The 17,500-nt window shown below is 44.1% G+C and overlaps 3 protein-coding genes across 4 annotated transcripts in view; all 3 read left to right on the top strand.

Annotated features, from left to right (window-relative positions):
• The window catches only part of vsx1 (visual system homeobox 1 homolog, chx10-like), a 4,950-nt gene extending 34 nt beyond the window's left edge, over positions 1 to 4,916 (top strand). Inside the window, exons 1-5 of the mRNA XM_069177227.1 lie at positions 1 to 387; positions 939 to 1,014; positions 2,582 to 2,705; positions 2,980 to 3,175; positions 4,615 to 4,916. The exon at positions 1 to 387 is cut by the window's left edge and continues 34 nt beyond it. Coding sequence (XP_069033328.1) covers positions 1 to 387; positions 939 to 1,014; positions 2,582 to 2,705; positions 2,980 to 3,175; positions 4,615 to 4,916 — 1,085 coding nt within the window. The remainder of the gene's footprint in view (positions 388 to 938; positions 1,015 to 2,581; positions 2,706 to 2,979; positions 3,176 to 4,614) is intronic.
• Positions 4,917 to 7,516: 2,600 nt separating this feature from the next.
• LOC138215208 (zinc finger protein 627-like) lies at positions 7,517 to 11,870 on the top strand. Its single transcript, XM_069177240.1, has 5 exons — positions 7,517 to 7,685; positions 8,405 to 8,534; positions 9,616 to 9,674; positions 9,748 to 9,820; positions 10,208 to 11,870. The coding sequence occupies exons 1-5, from the start codon at positions 7,557 to 7,559 to the stop codon at positions 11,359 to 11,361; spliced, it is 1,545 nt and encodes a 514-aa protein (XP_069033341.1). The 5' UTR covers positions 7,517 to 7,556; the 3' UTR covers positions 11,362 to 11,870.
• Positions 11,871 to 13,645: 1,775 nt separating this feature from the next.
• The window catches only part of LOC138215190 (acetyl-coenzyme A synthetase 2-like, mitochondrial), a 16,955-nt gene continuing 13,100 nt past the window's right edge, over positions 13,646 to 17,500 (top strand). The window contains exons 1-3 of one of the 2 annotated variants that reach the window (XM_069177216.1): positions 13,646 to 14,031; positions 15,383 to 15,479; positions 16,499 to 16,698. In XM_069177216.1, the coding sequence (XP_069033317.1) occupies positions 13,680 to 14,031; positions 15,383 to 15,479; positions 16,499 to 16,698 (649 nt within the window). In that variant the 5' untranslated portion in view covers positions 13,646 to 13,679. The remainder of the gene's footprint in view (positions 14,032 to 15,382; positions 15,480 to 16,498; positions 16,699 to 17,500) is intronic. The other variant, XM_069177215.1, reaches the window with a different exon arrangement.

The following is a 17,500-nucleotide window of genomic DNA, read 5'->3' as shown; positions in this document are numbered from 1 at the left end:
AAGTGAAGATGCTGTCTCCGGGGTTCGGGATCGATAAGTCCCGAATGCACGGCTCCGGGTTCCGGTCTAAAGGCTTCGCCATCACAGACCTGCTGGGCCTGGACGTGGACCTGCAGGCCCGCCAGCAGCCCAGCGGGCCCCCGGGCTCGGGCCTGTCGGCGTCGGGCTCGGGGCCCGGGGCGGAGCCGCAGGTTCCGGGCGGCGGGCTCGGCGGGTTCTCGTTCCCGGGCGGGTCGCTGCCGCTCGGCCTCGGCTTCCTGTGCAGCCTGGCGGCGCAGCAGCCCGCCGGCGCGCCGTGCTTCCTGCCCGGACACCTGCCGCTGCTGCAGGCCCGGGCCGACAGCCACTACCTGCAGAACCTGGAGGCCCAGAGGGACGCCTACTCCGGTACGGCCCGGACCGGCCCGGTTTTAACTCTTGTATTGTGAAGGTTTTAAAGCACGGCTGCTGTCTGATGTCACTTCTGTTCAGTTCGGCTCGGCTCGGAACTTACTTTAAACTTTAAACACTTTTTTGTCAGTTTGCTCTGAGACGGGTCGTCTGAAGTTCGGCTCGCCTCGGCTCGGTTCTTCAGCCTCTATAAACAGCTTGAGCGTCTTCACCATTTTTTTATCTTTTTTATTCTGAAACAAACGGCTCAAATTTGTTTTAAATCTGGGTTTAAGTTTTTAAACAGATTTTTCATTTCATTAGTTTCGTTTCAATTCGCTCGGCTCAGTTCGGTTCTGCTCGGGTGTCACTGTCGGTTCGGTTCGGTTCGGTCCTGCTGCTGCTTCCTGTCTTGAACATCAGACATTTAGCTGATCTCTAACATTCATCTGATTTAATTCTGTTTGAATTATTGTGATCAAACATTTTAAAGTGTTCGTTCATAAATCTGATTATTTTTGATTGATTGTTTCCTTCTGACTGATGATGATGATGATGTGATGATGAAGATGAAGAGTGTCTGTCCGACCGAAACGACCCGAAAAGCTCCGGAAACTCTCAGAAGAGGAAGAAGAGGAGACACAGGTGAGAAGATCTGAAGATTTTTTTTTTTTTAATTTACAGTTAAAATGAAAATAAAAGCAGGTGATCTGAATATTAAGATATTATTTCTGACATATTCATTTATGTGGTTTTAACTCCTGTTTTAGTTTTTTTTAAATGAAGATCTATTTATGTTTTAAATAAATGAAAGAAACCGATTCTATTTATTTTAAACATCTAAATAAAAAAATAGAAGAAAACGATTCTAGAACGTGATAATAAATTCATTTTGATTTTCAAAAATGAAAAGTTTGATAAAATAATTCAGTTATTGATTCATGATGATGATCGTGGTTTCAATGTTTTATGTTTATATGTGAAAAACAATAAATCATTTTATTTCAATTAACAAATCTTCATCACTTACAAATAATTATTTCAAGAAAAGAAAAACGGAACATAAACGAAATTGTATTTCTTTATCAGCAGAAATAAGAAAAATATGAATAAATTTATATTTCTACTTTCGAAAAAGAATTGAAATTAAGAGATAAAACGTATTTGTTCGATTTCCAGGTGATTTGTATTCATAAAGAGGCGACTTCATGTGGAATATTTTTAAGATAATTACATTTTTGCACAAACTGACTGAAACATTTTAATTTAAAATTTTCACTGAATTCCTGTTTAATTTAAATTTGTCATTTTTCATTACTAATCATTTTTATTTTACTTTTAATTTTTTTTAAAAGCAGTAACATTCATTTTAATTTAATAAAAGGTATTAAAATATATCTGCAGATTCTTTAATTAGTTGATGAAAATTAAATTTTCTGCGTTTCTTTCTGAGTTTCAGACGACAAATGAAACCTGCAGACTTCTGCAGGAGGTTTACACTTTAACAAACAAACAATCGATTGATTAGAATAATAATCAATCAGGAAATAAATTCACTGCAGCTTTATTTAAAAATTACTTTTCAGAATAAAAAAACAGATATGTGAGATGAAACACTAAACACAGAAGAATGATAAATAAAATGAAATGTCAATGAAGAAGAATTTTGACAGAAAAAAGATTAAAAAAAAGATGATATTTTATTGATTTAAACTTTTTGGTTATTTTAATAATAATTTAAAATCTTTTGTTATTTAACTCTGAAGTTTTATTTACGTGAGAGTTCATTTTTTGATATTATTTATATAAAAACTTAAGTCTGCCCTGCAGGAAACAAATAAACAGACAAACAAACACAGACATCTCTAGGATGTTTAATAAACAAACAAGTGATTAAAATAATAATCAATAAGAAAAACAATTCACTGCAGCTTTAATTAAAAATGACTTTTTTAGGATAAAAACAGAGAAATTAAATAAAAATAAAGAGAAATACTAATAAATTAAATGAAGTGGCTTCATGTTTAAAACTCTGCAGAAGTTTTTCTATATTTAAGCTGATTTCTTAATTTCAGACTTTTATTCTGATTCTTCTGAAATGTTCCAATAAAACATGAAGAGATTTAGACGCAGGAAGTGACTTCAGCTTGATCTGATGATGTTCAATAATCTTTGACGTTTAATTTCGTGATGTTTGATATTTGCTGTGCAGGACGGTGTTCACGTCCCACCAGCTGGAGGAGCTGGAGAAGGCCTTCCACGAGGCTCACTACCCCGACGTCTACGCCCGAGAGATGCTGGCCATGAAGACGGAGCTGCCCGAGGACAGAATACAGGTGAGGAGAGGCGGCGGGCCAAAGGTCAGAGGTCAGCCGGTTCTAATCAGCTGATCACTTCAGAAAATAAAAGTTTAGATGAAAAAATAAAACTGAGTATCTGTAACAGAGGAGTGACATCACTCCGACTGTAACGTTGCATTTATGAGATTTGGTTAATTAATAATAATAATAATGCATCAAATTAATCAGATTTGTTTTCATAGCTTACTTGTTGTTGTTGTTTGTTTGTTTGTTTGTTTTTAAACCCCGTCTCCTCCTCTTTCGTCTCCAGGTGTGGTTCCAGAACCGGCGTGCGAAGTGGCGGAAGCGTGAGAAGTGCTGGGGCCGCAGCAGCGTCATGGCGGAGTACGGCCTGTATGGGGCGATGGTGCGTCACTCCATCCCGCTGCCGGAGTCCATCCTCAACTCAGCCAAGAACGGCATGATGGGATCCTGCGCCCCCTGGCTGCTCGGTGAGCCGCATGCACGTCAGTGCCACGCACACGCACCACACCAGCACCAATACACACTGTAACACACACCAATACACACTGTAACACACACCAATACACACTGTAACACACACTGTAACACACTGCAACACACACCAATACACACTGTAACACACACTGTAACACACTGCAACACACACCAATACACACTGTAACACACACCAATACACACTGTAACACACACCAATACACACTGTAACACACTGCAACACACACCAATACACACTGTAACACACACTGTAACACACTGTAACACACACCAATACACACTGTAACACACACTGTAACACACTGCAACACACACCAATACACACTGTAACACACACTGTAACACACTGCAACACACACCAATACACACTGTAACACACACCAATACACACTGTAACACACACCAATACACACTGTAACACACACCAATACACACTGTAACACACACTGTAACACACTGCAACACACACACCAATACACACTGTAACACACACCAATACACACTGTAACACACACCAATACACACTGTAACACACACTGTAACACACTAACACACACTGTAACACACTGCAACACACACCAATACACACTGTAACACACACTGTAACACACTGCAACACACACCAATACACACTGCAACACACACCAATACACACTGTAACACACTGCAACACACACCAATACACACTGTAACACACACCAATACACACTGTAACACACACCAATACACACCAATACACACACTGTAACACACACCAATACGCACACTGTAATACACACCAATGCACACCAATACACACACTGTAACACACACCAATACACACACTGTAACACACACCAATACACACACTGTAATACACACCAATGCACACCACTACACACACTGTAACACACACCACTACACACACTGTAACACACACCACTACACACACTGTAACACACACCACTACACACACTGTAACACACACCACTACACACACCACTACACACACGCTGTAATGCACACACTGTAACACACACTAACACAGACTGTCCAGACTGCAGCAGGGTTCAGATGTTGGACTTGAGACTTGTTAGTCTTGAGACTTGTTGGACTTGAGACTTGTTGGACTTGAGACTTGTTGGACTTGAGACTTGTTGGTCTTGAGACTTGTTGGACTTGAGACTTGTTGGACTTGAGACTTGTTGGACTTGAGACTTGTTGGACTTGAGACTTGTTGGACTTGATTCGGGACTCCGAGCCATCGGAACCTTCTCTTTTACATAAAAATGTTTTGGACACACTGACAGTAGAGGACCGTAAACAACAACAGATAGTCAACAACAACAGACAGTAAACAAGAACAACAACAGATACAGAAGTAAATCATTGTGTAAACAGGACTGTGACTCGCAGACTGAATCTGAATCTGACTCCGCCCCCACAGGGATGCACAAGAAGTCTCTAGAAATGTCCAAAAAGTGCTCCAGCCCTCCGGCGTCCGACTCGACGCGCTCCGACTCGTTCTGCGACGCTTCAGAGCGACGCAGCAGCGGCGGTGGTGAGGCCCGGGAGGAGGAGGAGGTGGAGGAGGAGGAGGAGGAGATGGAGGAGGAGGTGGCCATCGACCTGTCCAGCTCCTCCAAACAGCAACAGCAGCAGCAGCAGCAGGAGGAGGGCGGAGCCTCGATAAGGACCGCCTCCTCGCCACGACGACGGAGCGGCGCTGAATCAGACGAACACAGCTGAAGGTGGGCGGAGTCTGACTGAAGAGGTGGAGCCCATGTGATGATGGCGGCGCCGGGATTGGATTGGCCCTTCTTTCAGGGAGCACAGCCAATGAGCAGATAGCCGTGACATCATTTGTTACTACGCAAAGTTTTAGCGCTAAAACATACGAAAGAACAGTTTGTTAGCGGTAATTAAATGCTGGAATTCAATTTAATGACCTGAAGTGGAACAAACGTCACGATTTAAGAATCCAAACAGACATTTAGTTTTCGTTAAAATGTTAGCATAAATGTTCAAATGCTAACATTTGATCACGCAAACATTTAAAGCTCAGGTAATTTGTAGAGCACTAGTTGTTTAGCATGCTAATATATATTAGCATGTCAATGCTAATATATATTAGCATGGTGCTCGATATTAAAACAAATTCTGAGTAAAAGATGAAATATCAGCATGTTAGCCAGCTAATTAGCACTGCTTTTCTCTGCTAGCTGTGCTCCCAGAAAAGAAATGGCGCAATAACGAAGTGAGAGAACTAACGAAGTGAGAGCTAACGAAGTGAGAACTAACGAAGTGAGAGAGCTAACGAAGTGAGAACTAACGAAGTGAGAGAACTAACGAAGTGAGAGCTAACGAAGTGAGAACTAACGAAGTGAGAGAGCTAACGAAGTGAGAGAGCTAACGAAGTGAGAGAACTAACGAAGTGAGAGAGCTAACGAAGTGAGAGAGCTAACGAAGTGAGAACTAACGAAGTGAGAGAACTAACGAAGTGAGAGAACTAACGAAGTGAGAACTAATGAAGTGAGAACTAATGAAGTGAGAACTAATGAAGTGAGAGCTAACGAAGTGAGAGCTAACGAAGTGAGAGCTAACGAAGTGAGAACTAACGAAGTGAGAGAACTAACGAAGTGAGAACTAACGAAGTGAGAGCTAACGAAGTGAGAGCTAACGAAGTGAGAGAACTAACGAAGTGAGAGAGCTAACGAAGTGAGAACTAACGAAGTGAGAGAACTAACGAAGTGAGAGAACTAACGAAGTGAGAACTAACGAAGTGAGAACTAACGAAGTGAGAGAACTAACGAAGTGAGAACTAACGAAGTGAGAGCTAACGAAGTGAGAGCTAACGAAGTGAGAACTAACGAAGTGAGAGCTAACGAAGTGAGAGAACTAATGAAGTGAGAACTAACGAAGTGAGAGCTAATGAAATGAGAACTAACGAAGTGAGAGCTAACGAAGTGAGAACGCTAACGAAGTGAGAACTAACAAAGTGAGAGAACTAATGAAGTGAGAACTAACGAAGTGAGAGCTAACGAAGTGAGAACGCTAACGAAGTGAGAGAACTAACAAAGTGAGAGAACTAATGAAGTGAGAACTAACGAAGTGAGAACTAACGAAGTGAGAACTAACGAAGTGAGAGCTAACGAAGTGAGAACGCTAACGAAGTGAGAACTAACAAAGTGAGAGAACTAATGAAGTGAGAACTAACGAAGTGAGAACTAACGAAGTGAGAACTAATGAAGTGAGAACTAACGAAGTGAGAACTAACGAAGTGAGAGCGCTAATGGCGCAGCGGTCAGGTGGTCGGGGAGGATGGAGGATGTACAGCACGTCTGCGTGTTCATGTCGTATTGTAACGAGAGTTTGTTTTATATCTGTTTCTGGGGAAATAATTTATTTTGTGTTTTATTCCTGTTGGTTTGTGAGTGTTTGAATGCAGCTCTGTGGATGAATGTCATTTAAATGTCATATTCAAAAAGTGTTTATTATATCATGTATGTACAGCAGGAGGTTCAGCAGGGCGGCCAATAAAAACAAAGTATTTTTGGAATCAATTTTGTTTTTGTCATTTATCATCAAACAATGTAGAATCTTTTCATCACTATTGAAGCATTAATCAGGATAATTACAGTTTAATTTTAATTTAAAGGTAGCTCATTTAATACACAAATGTAAATGTAATTTTTATTAAAATGTTTACATTTGAAAATAAAGAATTACAGCCAAAATGAAAACAAAACTGACAACAATAATGACACAGGGGTCCAATGGATTTTTCAAATTGTCAAAATAATAATAATAATGTTTAGTGTTATAACTTTTTTTATTTTGACACACGAGATAAAAAAAATGTAAATGATTATTTTAGACTTTAATTGTTTCCATTTTTGCAGGCATATTAAGTATTTATTCTAATATCAAAATTATTTCTAAAATGATAAATTACCTTTAGACATTTGTCTCATCAAAACAGTACAAAAACTCAAAAATTAAAATTGAAGCTGAATCTTTAAATATTATATTTGAAGCTCGTAAAGATTTGATTCATATAACCATAAAACCGTTTTTTATTTTAATATTAAAAAAATATATATGCAAAAAAATAAATTAATGCATATTATGACACAAAACTCCATTTAAAAATCCTCTAATTTAAGCTTTTTTTTTCATTCCGTTTATTATCTTACATATGTCTGTTAAAGTTAATACAATATCATTACACACAATTAAGACTTTAACAGTTTAACTAAATTCAGTAGAATAACTAACATTTACATTTATTTAAATTTGTTGTCTCAGACAATAACGTCACTTCCTGCATCCGCATTTAGCCGTTTGTTTGCTAAGCTAACCAGCTGCTTGGTGCGGGAATTCTTGAACATGTTCGATTTAATGACCTTTAAAACGGAGGTGGCGTTCATCGTGAACAACTTGGCCAAGGCGGTGGTGACCGAGATCTTTACCGCGGCGGAGAAAGTCACCTGTGACAAGCAAAATCCTGAAACTGAGGTAAGCTACCGCAGCTAGCAGTGGCTAAAAGCTAACTTTAACTCCTTCGGTTCCGGTGGAAAGACCGGAAGTGTTTCCGGCGGGAGGGGGGCGGCTCACACCAAACTCCATTTAGAAATCTTCTAATTTAAGAATTCTTGGTTTGTTAGGTCACTGTCCTGAAACTCTGTGAATGTGACCCGGTGTTGAGCGTGACAGGTACTATCCTGGTTCGGTTCGGTTCGGTTCGACATGTTTTGTAAGCTGCTCACACCGGAAGGTTAAAGACTCAGCAGCTTCAGCACTTGTTTGTTCGGCTTCTCATATTTCTTCATTACAAGATGGTTTTCATTTTTAGAAAAATGAAATGCACCGAATCATCTCGTGACAGTTCGTTGATCCTTCGTCCTGTCGGACGTCCGGTCACGTGACACCGGGTCACTGAAGGACCCGGTGTCACGTGACTGATTTCTGGAGGTTTATTCTGCAGGACAGTAGAGATAGTGACATAAAGAGGACGTGGAAGTCAAACATACATGTTTCATGAGTTATGGACACGATTTTGACCCTAAATTTGACTTCCTGTTGTCTCTTCAACACCTGATGAAGGATGTCAGCTGATTGTAGACAGTGAATATAATGTACCTCCATGTTATGATGGTGTTTTATTAAGTAAATATTATTCAGCCTAATCAATATCCTGTGACTTCCTCTGACTTCCTGTGTGACTTCCTGCTCAGGAGAAACTCGGCGTTCTGGTTGACAGCTTGTGTGTTGAAGCTGTGGAGAAAATTGTGAAGATCATTGAGCTGAGCGCCGTGACAACGGACGAGACTCTGAAGGGTCGATGTGAGGAGAGCCGCGAAGCAGGTGTGTACCTGTGTGTGTCTACCTGTGTGTCTACCTGTGTGTCTACCTGTGTGTGTGTGTGTGTGTGTGTGTACCTGTGTGTGTGTCTTACCTGTGTGTGTCTACCTGTGTGTGTGTACCTGTGTGTGTCTACCTGTGTGTGTGTGTGTGTGTGTGTGTACCTGTGTGTGTCTACCTGTGTGTGTGTGTGTGTGTGTGTGTACCTGTGTGTCTACCTGTGTGTCTACCTGTGTGTCTACCTGTGTGTCTACCTGTGTGTGTGTGTGTGTGTGTGTGTACCTGTGTGTGTGTCTTACCTGTGTGTGTCTACCTGTGTGTGTGTACCTGTGTGTGTCTACCTGTGTGTGTGTGTGTGTGTGTGTGTACCTGTGTGTGTCTACCTGTGTGTGTGTGTGTGTGTGTGTGTACCTGTGTGTGTCTACCTGTGTGTCTACCTGTGTGTGTGTGTGTGTGTACCTGTGTGTGTACCTGTGTGTTTACCTGTGTGTACCTGTGTGTACCTGTGTGTACCTGTGTGTTTACCTGTGTGTACCTGTGTGTTTACCTGTATGTACCTGTGTGTTTACCTGTGTATGTACCTGTGTGTGTGTGTGTGTGTGTACCTGTGTGTGTACCTGCGTGTTTACCTGTGTGTACCTGCGTGTTTACCTGTATGTACCTGTGTGTTTACCTGTGTATGTACCTGTGTGTTTACCTGTGTATGTACCTGTGTGTGTGTGTGTGTGTGTACCTGTGTGTGTACCTGCGTGTTTACCTGTGTGTACCTGCGTGTTTACCTGTATGTACCTGTGTGTTTACCTGTGTATGTACCTGTGTGTGTGTGTGTGTACCTGTGTGTGTACCTGCGTGTTTACCTGTGTGTACCTGCGTGTTTACCTGTGTGTACCTGTGTGTTTACCTGTGTATGTACCTGTGTGTTTACCTGTGTATGTACCTGTGTGTTTACCTGTGTATGTACCTGTGTGTGTGTGTGTGTGTGTGTACCTGTGTGTGTACCTGCGTGTTTACCTGTGTGTACCTGCGTGTTTACCTGTGTGTACCTGTGTGTTTACCTGTGTATGTACCTGTGTGTGTGTTCCAGGTGAGGCTGCAGGTGTAAGCCCCGCCCCCTCTGAGCAGACCTACCTCCTGGTTTACGGGGTCAGTGAGTGAATCAAACATCCTCCAGAGAATCTGTTTGCAGATGAAACCTGATGCGTGTTCTGTGTTTCAGAGCGCTGCTGGTGACTCCAGCTGCCTGCTGGTGGCGCTGCCGAGTGGTACAAAGGATGCTAACGATGCTAACGGTGAGTTTGTACTGTGATTCACAACCTCAGCTGTTTTTTTTTGTTATTTATCCAAATAAAACATTACAATTTCCTCTCGTGTACCTCAAACAGTTACACCAGAGTCCATTTAAAAAGCCTTTAATTTGAGCATTTTGTCAGCTAAACAACGGTGTGACAGGAAGCAGACGTTAGCTGAGAGATGACAGCTGTCTGTCATGGGGGAGATTTGATGATGTTTTGATTAATTATATGTTGAATATTCATCTATAAAGGAGCGAGAAGGGAGCCCTGAGGAACCTCCGTGTTGATCTGGTACACAGAACTGAAGTCTGCTGAGCAGCGCCCTCTGCTGTCCAACACAGGAACTGTCTCTAATAATCTTCAACCTCTGGTGTTTTGCTGCAGGTGAAAATAAAAGCCGCTCCTCTGATGCAACAGACGTTGCTGACTCCTCCCCCTCCTCGTCGCCGCCCCCTCAGGCCGATGACCACGAGTACGCTCGGCCGCCGGCGCCGCCGTCCGGCGCCGCCAGAGGAGGGGGGGGCGGAGTCAGGAAACAGCCGCACCGCCGGAGGAAAAAAAAGCCGACGGCGGCGGAGACACACCTGCGGTGCTCGCGGTGCGGGATGCTGTTTCCGAACGCCGAGCGGCTCGCCGACCACGACAGGAAGTCCCACCCGGCGTGCTCGGTCTGCGGCTCGCTGTTCACCGGCATCCTGAAGCTCCGCGAACACGAGACCAAAGAACACGGGCTGCTGCCGTACGCCTGCGACTACTGTCCCAAGAGGTTCAACCACAAGGCGCACCGCAACCTGCACGTGAAGGCGCGGCACACCGGAGAGAAGACGTGCCACTGTGACATCTGCGGGAAAGGCTACTCCTGCGTCAGCGTGCTGAAGACGCACCGCACGACGCACTTCGACAAGACCTTCATCTGCGACGTGTGCGGGAAGAGCTTCTACCACAGCTGTCACCTGACGCGCCACAAGCTGGTGCACCAGGAGGCGCGGCCGCACCGCTGCTCCACCTGCGGGAAGGGCTTCACGCAGGCCGCCAACCTGCGCAGCCACCAGGCGACGCACGGCGGCGAGCGGCAGCTCTGCTCCGTCTGCGGGAAGAGTTTCCGCTGCCTGAAGAACCACGTCGTCAGCAAACACTCGCACGAGCTGCCGGCTGCCGAGCTGCCGGCCCGAGACGCCGTCGTCGGCTGCGAAGTCTGCGGCAAGAAGTTCCCCAACCCGTCGCAGTACCGTGCGCATCAGAGGAGCCACACCGGGGAGAAACCCTTCCACTGCGACATCTGTGGGAAGAGCTACCGCCTGAAGGAGCTGCTGCGCGACCACCGCTACACCCACAGCGGGGAGACGCCGTACCGCTGCTCGCTCTGCTGCCGGACCTTCAGCCTCGCCACCAGCTTCATGAGGCACCGCAGCATCCACAGCGGGGACACGCCGCACCGCTGCAACGCCTGCGGGAAGAACTTCCGCCTGCTCACCTTCCTCAAGGCTCATCTACAGACCAAAGCTCACCTGAAGCAGACGCAGGCTACCGCCCCGTGACCTCTGACCTCTGACCCAGACTTAAGGTACCAGCTGTTTATTCTGGGCTGATTTACACCAGAGAACGTCGATACGTTCACGACCCCGACCGAAGTACTGCGATACGACCAGCTGAGAAACACCGAGCCAAACGTTTGTTGTGTTTACTCAGGAGGAACTTTTATCATACGTAGTCTAAAATGTCGGTGTGATTGGTTCTGTGTCCAGGTGACTCCACCTTCACACACCGTCACCTTGGATAGGCTCCGCCCCCTGTGACCCTGCTAAGGATGGAAGGCTGTTCGAGTCCCACCATAAAAAACAAACAGGAAATGAACATCACCATTCTCCTGGATTTACAAAATAAAGTGTCTCTGTGCTGCTCGGGGCTGATGCTGGTTTCCATGGTAACAGGTGCTGCATCCCAATGGCAGATCACTCTCACTGATAATTGATGCTCCTGTGTTAATACAGCTGTTTGTAACCAATGGCGACCGGAGGTCAGATTAAAGGATGTATACAACAATTAATCCACCTTGATGTTGTCAGAGATTTAATCAGTTTCACCATCGTTAATCTGGAGGATGCACAACTACACAACATCTACACAACAACTACACAACATCTACACAACAACTACACAACATCTACACAGCATCTACACAACAACATCCTGATACAGGAGATCGTTCCTGATACAGGAGATCGATTCAGATACAGGAGATCGTTCCAGATACAGGAGATCGTTCCAGATACAGGAGATCGATTCAGATACAGGAGATCGTTCCAGATACAGGAGATGGTTCCTGATACAGGAGATCATTCCAGATACAGGAGATCGTTCCTGATACAGGAGATCATTCCAGATACAGGAGATCATTCCTGATACAGGAGATCATTCCAGATACAGGAGATCGTTTCAGATACAGGAGATCGTTCCAGATACAGGAGATCGTTCCTGATACAGGAGATCGTTCCTGATACAGGAGATCGTTCCAGATACAGGAGATCATTCCAGATACAGGAGATCATTTCAGATACAGGAGATCATTCCAGATACAGGAGATCATTCCAGATACAGGAGATCATTCCAGATACAGGAGATCATTCCAGATACAGGAGATGGTTCCTGATACAGGAGATGGTTCCTGATACAGGAGATCATTCCAGATACAGGAGATCGTTCCTGATACAGGAGATCATTCCAGATACAGGAGATCATTCCTGATACAGGAGATCATTCCAGATACAGGAGATCGTTCCTGATACAGGAGATCATTCCAGATACAGGAGATCATTCCAGATACAGGAGATCATTCCTGATACAGGAGATCACTCCAGATACAGGAGATCATTTCAGATACAGGAGATCATTCCAGATACAGGAGATCATTCCAGATACAGGAGATCATTCCTGATACAGGAGATGGTTCCTGATACAGGAGATGGTTCCAGATACAGGAGATCATTCCAGATACAGGAGATCATTCCAGATACAGGAGATCACTCCAGATACAGGAGATCATTTCAGATACAGGAGATCGTTCCTGATACAGGAGATGGTTCCTGATACAGGAGATCGTTCCTGATACAGGAGATCATTCCTGATACAGGAGATCATTCCTGATACAGGAGATGGTTCCTGATACAGGAGATGTCCCCCTGTGTGATTAATAAAGTAACTATCTATCTATCTATCTATCTATCTAGCTATCTGAAGACATTTTAATCTGAAATGTAAAAGGTGGAGCTGTTGACTTCCTATTTGGACCTGCAGGGGGCAGCAGTGAGCAGAGCAACATGCTGAGAGGGGACTCCTCTTCATCAGCTCTTCTTCATCGTATCTCCAGATGAACTCCTCTGATGAAGACTCTCCTCCTCTTCCTCCGTCTCACAAGAAACAGGAAGTGTTTGTGTATATTAAACTGACAGGAAATAAAATAAAATATCCACAGCAGTAAAATTAAATTGATATTTAACATGATAATACTCAGACTTTTATTTTCTAAGGCTTGACTGCAGGACTTTAACAGTGCTTTTATTGTGAAGGACCAGAGTACTTCCTGCAGCCGTGTGTTATAATCAATCAGATGAGATGACATAAAAATTGTTATGAAAATAAAATCAGGAATTTGTCTGAAATCACAATCAGAATGAAAAAAAATCTGATTTAATATCAACAGTTAATAAATCAGTTCAAACTTTATTAAAAACTTTTTCATGTTTCAGAAACGTTATAAAAGTTGTGTGTAAAAGTGTGCGTGTGTCCGTGTGTACGATGTGTGTATCTTTGTGTCTCTGTGAAGTGTGTGTGTCTCTGTGAGGTGTGTCAGTCTCAGATGTGTCTCCTCCGGATCAACATGGCCGCTCCGAGCAGTCGGTCCGGACTCCTTTGGACCCTCCTGAGCCGCTGCAGGACTCCGGGACCTGGACGGACCGGAACCGGGCCGGGCCGGTGTCTGTCCTCTCTACCTCCTCCTCCTCTTCCTCCACCGGGCACCTGGAGCTCCGAGCTGTCCCGGCTGCCCCACCGGGATTTGTACCGGCTCTCGGTCACGGACCCAGACCGGTTCTGGGGCTCCGCCGCCGCCGACAGACTCTGCTGGGTGGAACCGTACCAGCAGGTCCGGGACTGCGAGCTGAGCAGCGGGAGGATCAGCTGGTTCCTGGGAGGGAAGCTCAACGTGTCCGGTGAGTCTGCACCGATCCGCCTGTTGATCCGGGTCCGGCACCGAGTTTCTGAGGGGTTCAAGTTCACTTCAGAACTCTGGACCGACCCGGATGGACCTCTTCCTGCTTCTACCTGAGCAGACATCAAATAAATGATCAATAATGGAGATCAATATAATCATCTAAATGATCAGTATTAGCCTTTATAATGTGACGTCACTGACCTTGGTTTTTAAAACGTCCTGCTGACGCTGCAGGTGGAGCTTCATCTTCATCATCTACGTCATCATTTTAAATCTTAAAAAGTTGTCAAGCAGGTTTCAGGTAAAAACTCACGTGCTGCACACTTTTTACAGGCTGCACCAGACTCCATTCAAAAATCTGTCATTTTTACAGACTGCCAGACTCCTGAAAACTGACACTTATACAAGTACAAAATAAAAGTTTTCACTCTGACACATCCGATACCGATACATCTATTACAAGCCGATATCAGGCGATGATATTTACATGTTTACAGATAACAAACAAACAAAAACACCTTTATTTACACATTTACAGATAATAAACATACAAAAACACCTTAATTTACATGTTTACAGATAACAAATAAACAAAAACACCTTTATTTACATTTGTACAGATAACAAACAAACAAAAACATCTTTATTTACTTGTAACACTGATGCATTTCTTCTGCTACTTCCTGTGATTCTATGATATTTAATATTCATATTATGAAGGACTAGGACGGTGATTGTTTGGAGGCAGCGACTTCATCCTCCTCATCCTCCTCTGTTGTTTTCCTGCCTCGGATAATAATCCAATAATATTCCAATAACACCGGCCGGATGATGTGCCATCAGATCTGATGCTGCAGCGTTTTTGGTTACATAAATTATTTTGTAAACCTGCTGCGTGACAAACAGGATCCTCGGGATAAAGTCAGGATTAACGTCCAATCAGAGCGCTTTCCATCAGGATCGTGTGTCGCGCTCAACGCGGCTGAGGCGTGTTGGCGCTCTGCATCACAACACATCCATTTATTGATAAGCTGAAAAGGTTTTATCATGAGCTCAGTGTTTCCTGATTCAGTAATAAATAGTTCAAAGTGATCCTCATAAGTTTACAGACAAAACCGGAAACAGGAAGTGGTCACGACTGCAGGGCCACAGGATGATTGACAGCTCTGATCCTGACTGATGATTATTATCTTGATTCGAAGGGCTGAATGATGGAAGTAGAAAGAATGATCTGTTTAAATGGAGCTTCTTATTGTGTGTTTTCTCACATGATCGTAAGAACAGGTGATTCATTACCTGTCTATCTCTGATGTTTACTTTAATTGACCGTCTGTCCGTCTGTCCGTCAGTGAACTGCCTGGACGTCCATGTTGAGAAACATCCGGACCGGGTGGCTTTGATCTGGGAGCGGGACGAGCCGGGCACCGAGGTGAAGGTCACCTACAGGTAACCGTCCTATCACAGATAAGAGATCCTCCCTCTACGCAGACGATCCAGATCTTTATCTTATCAGCCCGCTGGGACGTCCTCCTGTTGTCACGGCGACAGAAAAGTACAGACGAGTGCCACACTCACCTCTGTTCTTTGAGTTGGATCTCTGCTGCTCTTTTCTCTCTCTGCTCTCCACCCAGTCGAGACAGATGTTCTCCTCCTCCGGGTTTTTCCTTCCTGTCGCTCATGTTGAACTGTCGTGTTCCTCTGTGATGTTCTGAAGGTTCTGCTGGAAGAACCCTGAAGTAAATGTTGTGATTTGGTGCCATAAAAATGAAATATAATGAAACTGAAATGTGACCAATCATCAACCATCAGTGATGTCATCGTTGGTTTGTGAACGTTATGAATCCTCCAGTTCAGATTCTGTCCGTCACCATATTGGTAGTTCGGAGCAGGAAGTGACCATATTTGGACGAGCTGGGGGAGGAGCCAGAGGTGGATCTGACCGATCTGATTGGAAACCTGACGATACTACGTCCCGCCCACCGATAGCTGTAACCTGACTGCACCACAGGCCTGTCAATCAAACAGACACGCCCCCAAAAACAGGTCTTCTTGAATCTTCTTTTCTAATGAATGAGGGATTATTTTCAGATGGACCTCCAGAAAACTAATAAGAAGGAGTGACTTTAGCTAACAACACCGAGATAACTGATGGACACATTTTATTCACTTTGGATTTGATGAGAGAAGTTGAATGGGAGTCTATGGAACCGGAGGCTTTTTGGAGCCGACCTCTAGTGGCACTCGCTGGTATTGCAGCTGAAGACACTTCTGGATCAGAACCATTTTTCAGACCTGAAGCTACGAACTCTTTTAGAAACAGTCTAAAAGTGTGACGGACAGAATCAGTTTTTATTTGAGAGTTTAATGTTCATAATATGTTTGAATAGAAGTCACATAAATTCACTTTAACTGATTAAAAATCAATCATCTTCATCATCATCATCATCCTCCTGTTTGTCCAACAGGGAGCTGCTGGAGACGACCTGCCGCCTCGCCAACACTCTGAAGAGTCACGGCGTCCACAAAGGAGACACGGTGGCCATCTACATGCCGGTGTCTCCGATTGCGGTGGCGGCCATGTTGGCGTGCGCTCGTATCGGCGCCGTGCACACCGTGGTGTTCGCCGGCTTCAGCTCGGAGGCTCTGGCAGGGAGGATCCAGGACGGTGAGTCGTCCACACCGGATCTGTGACATCACAGTTTTTAAAGAAATCCACCACGAAAACAAAGAATTCAACACATTAAAAGTGAAGTGGAGGAACCTGAAGCTGAAGGTCAGAGTTCGTCTCCTCTCGCCGATCCGCCGACACGCTGCCTTTAACCCGTCGAATCAGACGTGTGGAGGCTGCTGTTGTGGAAACAGAAACCTGCAGAGCATGATGGGAGTTAGACGGTGGAAACACCTGCAAAGGGTCCGAACTAACAACACCTGGATGACTGACAGCGATGCAGGAAGGACGTTCTAAAACCGCGCTGTCAAAATAAAAGTCCCCAAAGTGTGAGAATAATAACTCGTGTTCTCTGAGTGGATGTTTGTTGAGACGTTTCATCTCCATAAAGTTTACAGCAGCTTCACAGTTCAAAAGTTGATTCAGTATTTACGACCTCGGCGAGATGAGCAGCAGAAACACATCATGTGGTCTATAACAGACTTATTAATGTCAGAACTGGACGCAGAGCCGTCAAACTGTTTCTGTTCCACATTCGATATCAAACCAGAACAAAAAGACAGAAGAACAGAACGTTTTTATTAATCTACATTCTACATGTCTGGAAGTGTTCAAATACAACGAGAGGAAACTTTCCATCAACACTGAACAATTAACACGAAACTCCTGGGGAAGCTTTTAAACCAGAATCTAGAGAGATAAATAAAAACCAACCACAGACAGTAAACAGGAAGTAAAAGAAATAAACAAAGAAATAAAGTAACGACAGAATTAAAGAAACCAGTAGGAGGTGAAAGTT

The sequence above is a fragment of the Embiotoca jacksoni genome, unplaced genomic scaffold (assembly GCF_022577435.1).
Source record: "Embiotoca jacksoni isolate LCO1_2020_lvr unplaced genomic scaffold, fEmbJac1.0.p SCAF_70, whole genome shotgun sequence".
Lineage (NCBI taxonomy): Eukaryota > Metazoa > Chordata > Actinopteri > Embiotocidae > Embiotoca > Embiotoca jacksoni.
This window is presented reverse-complemented; position numbering and strand designations above follow the sequence as displayed.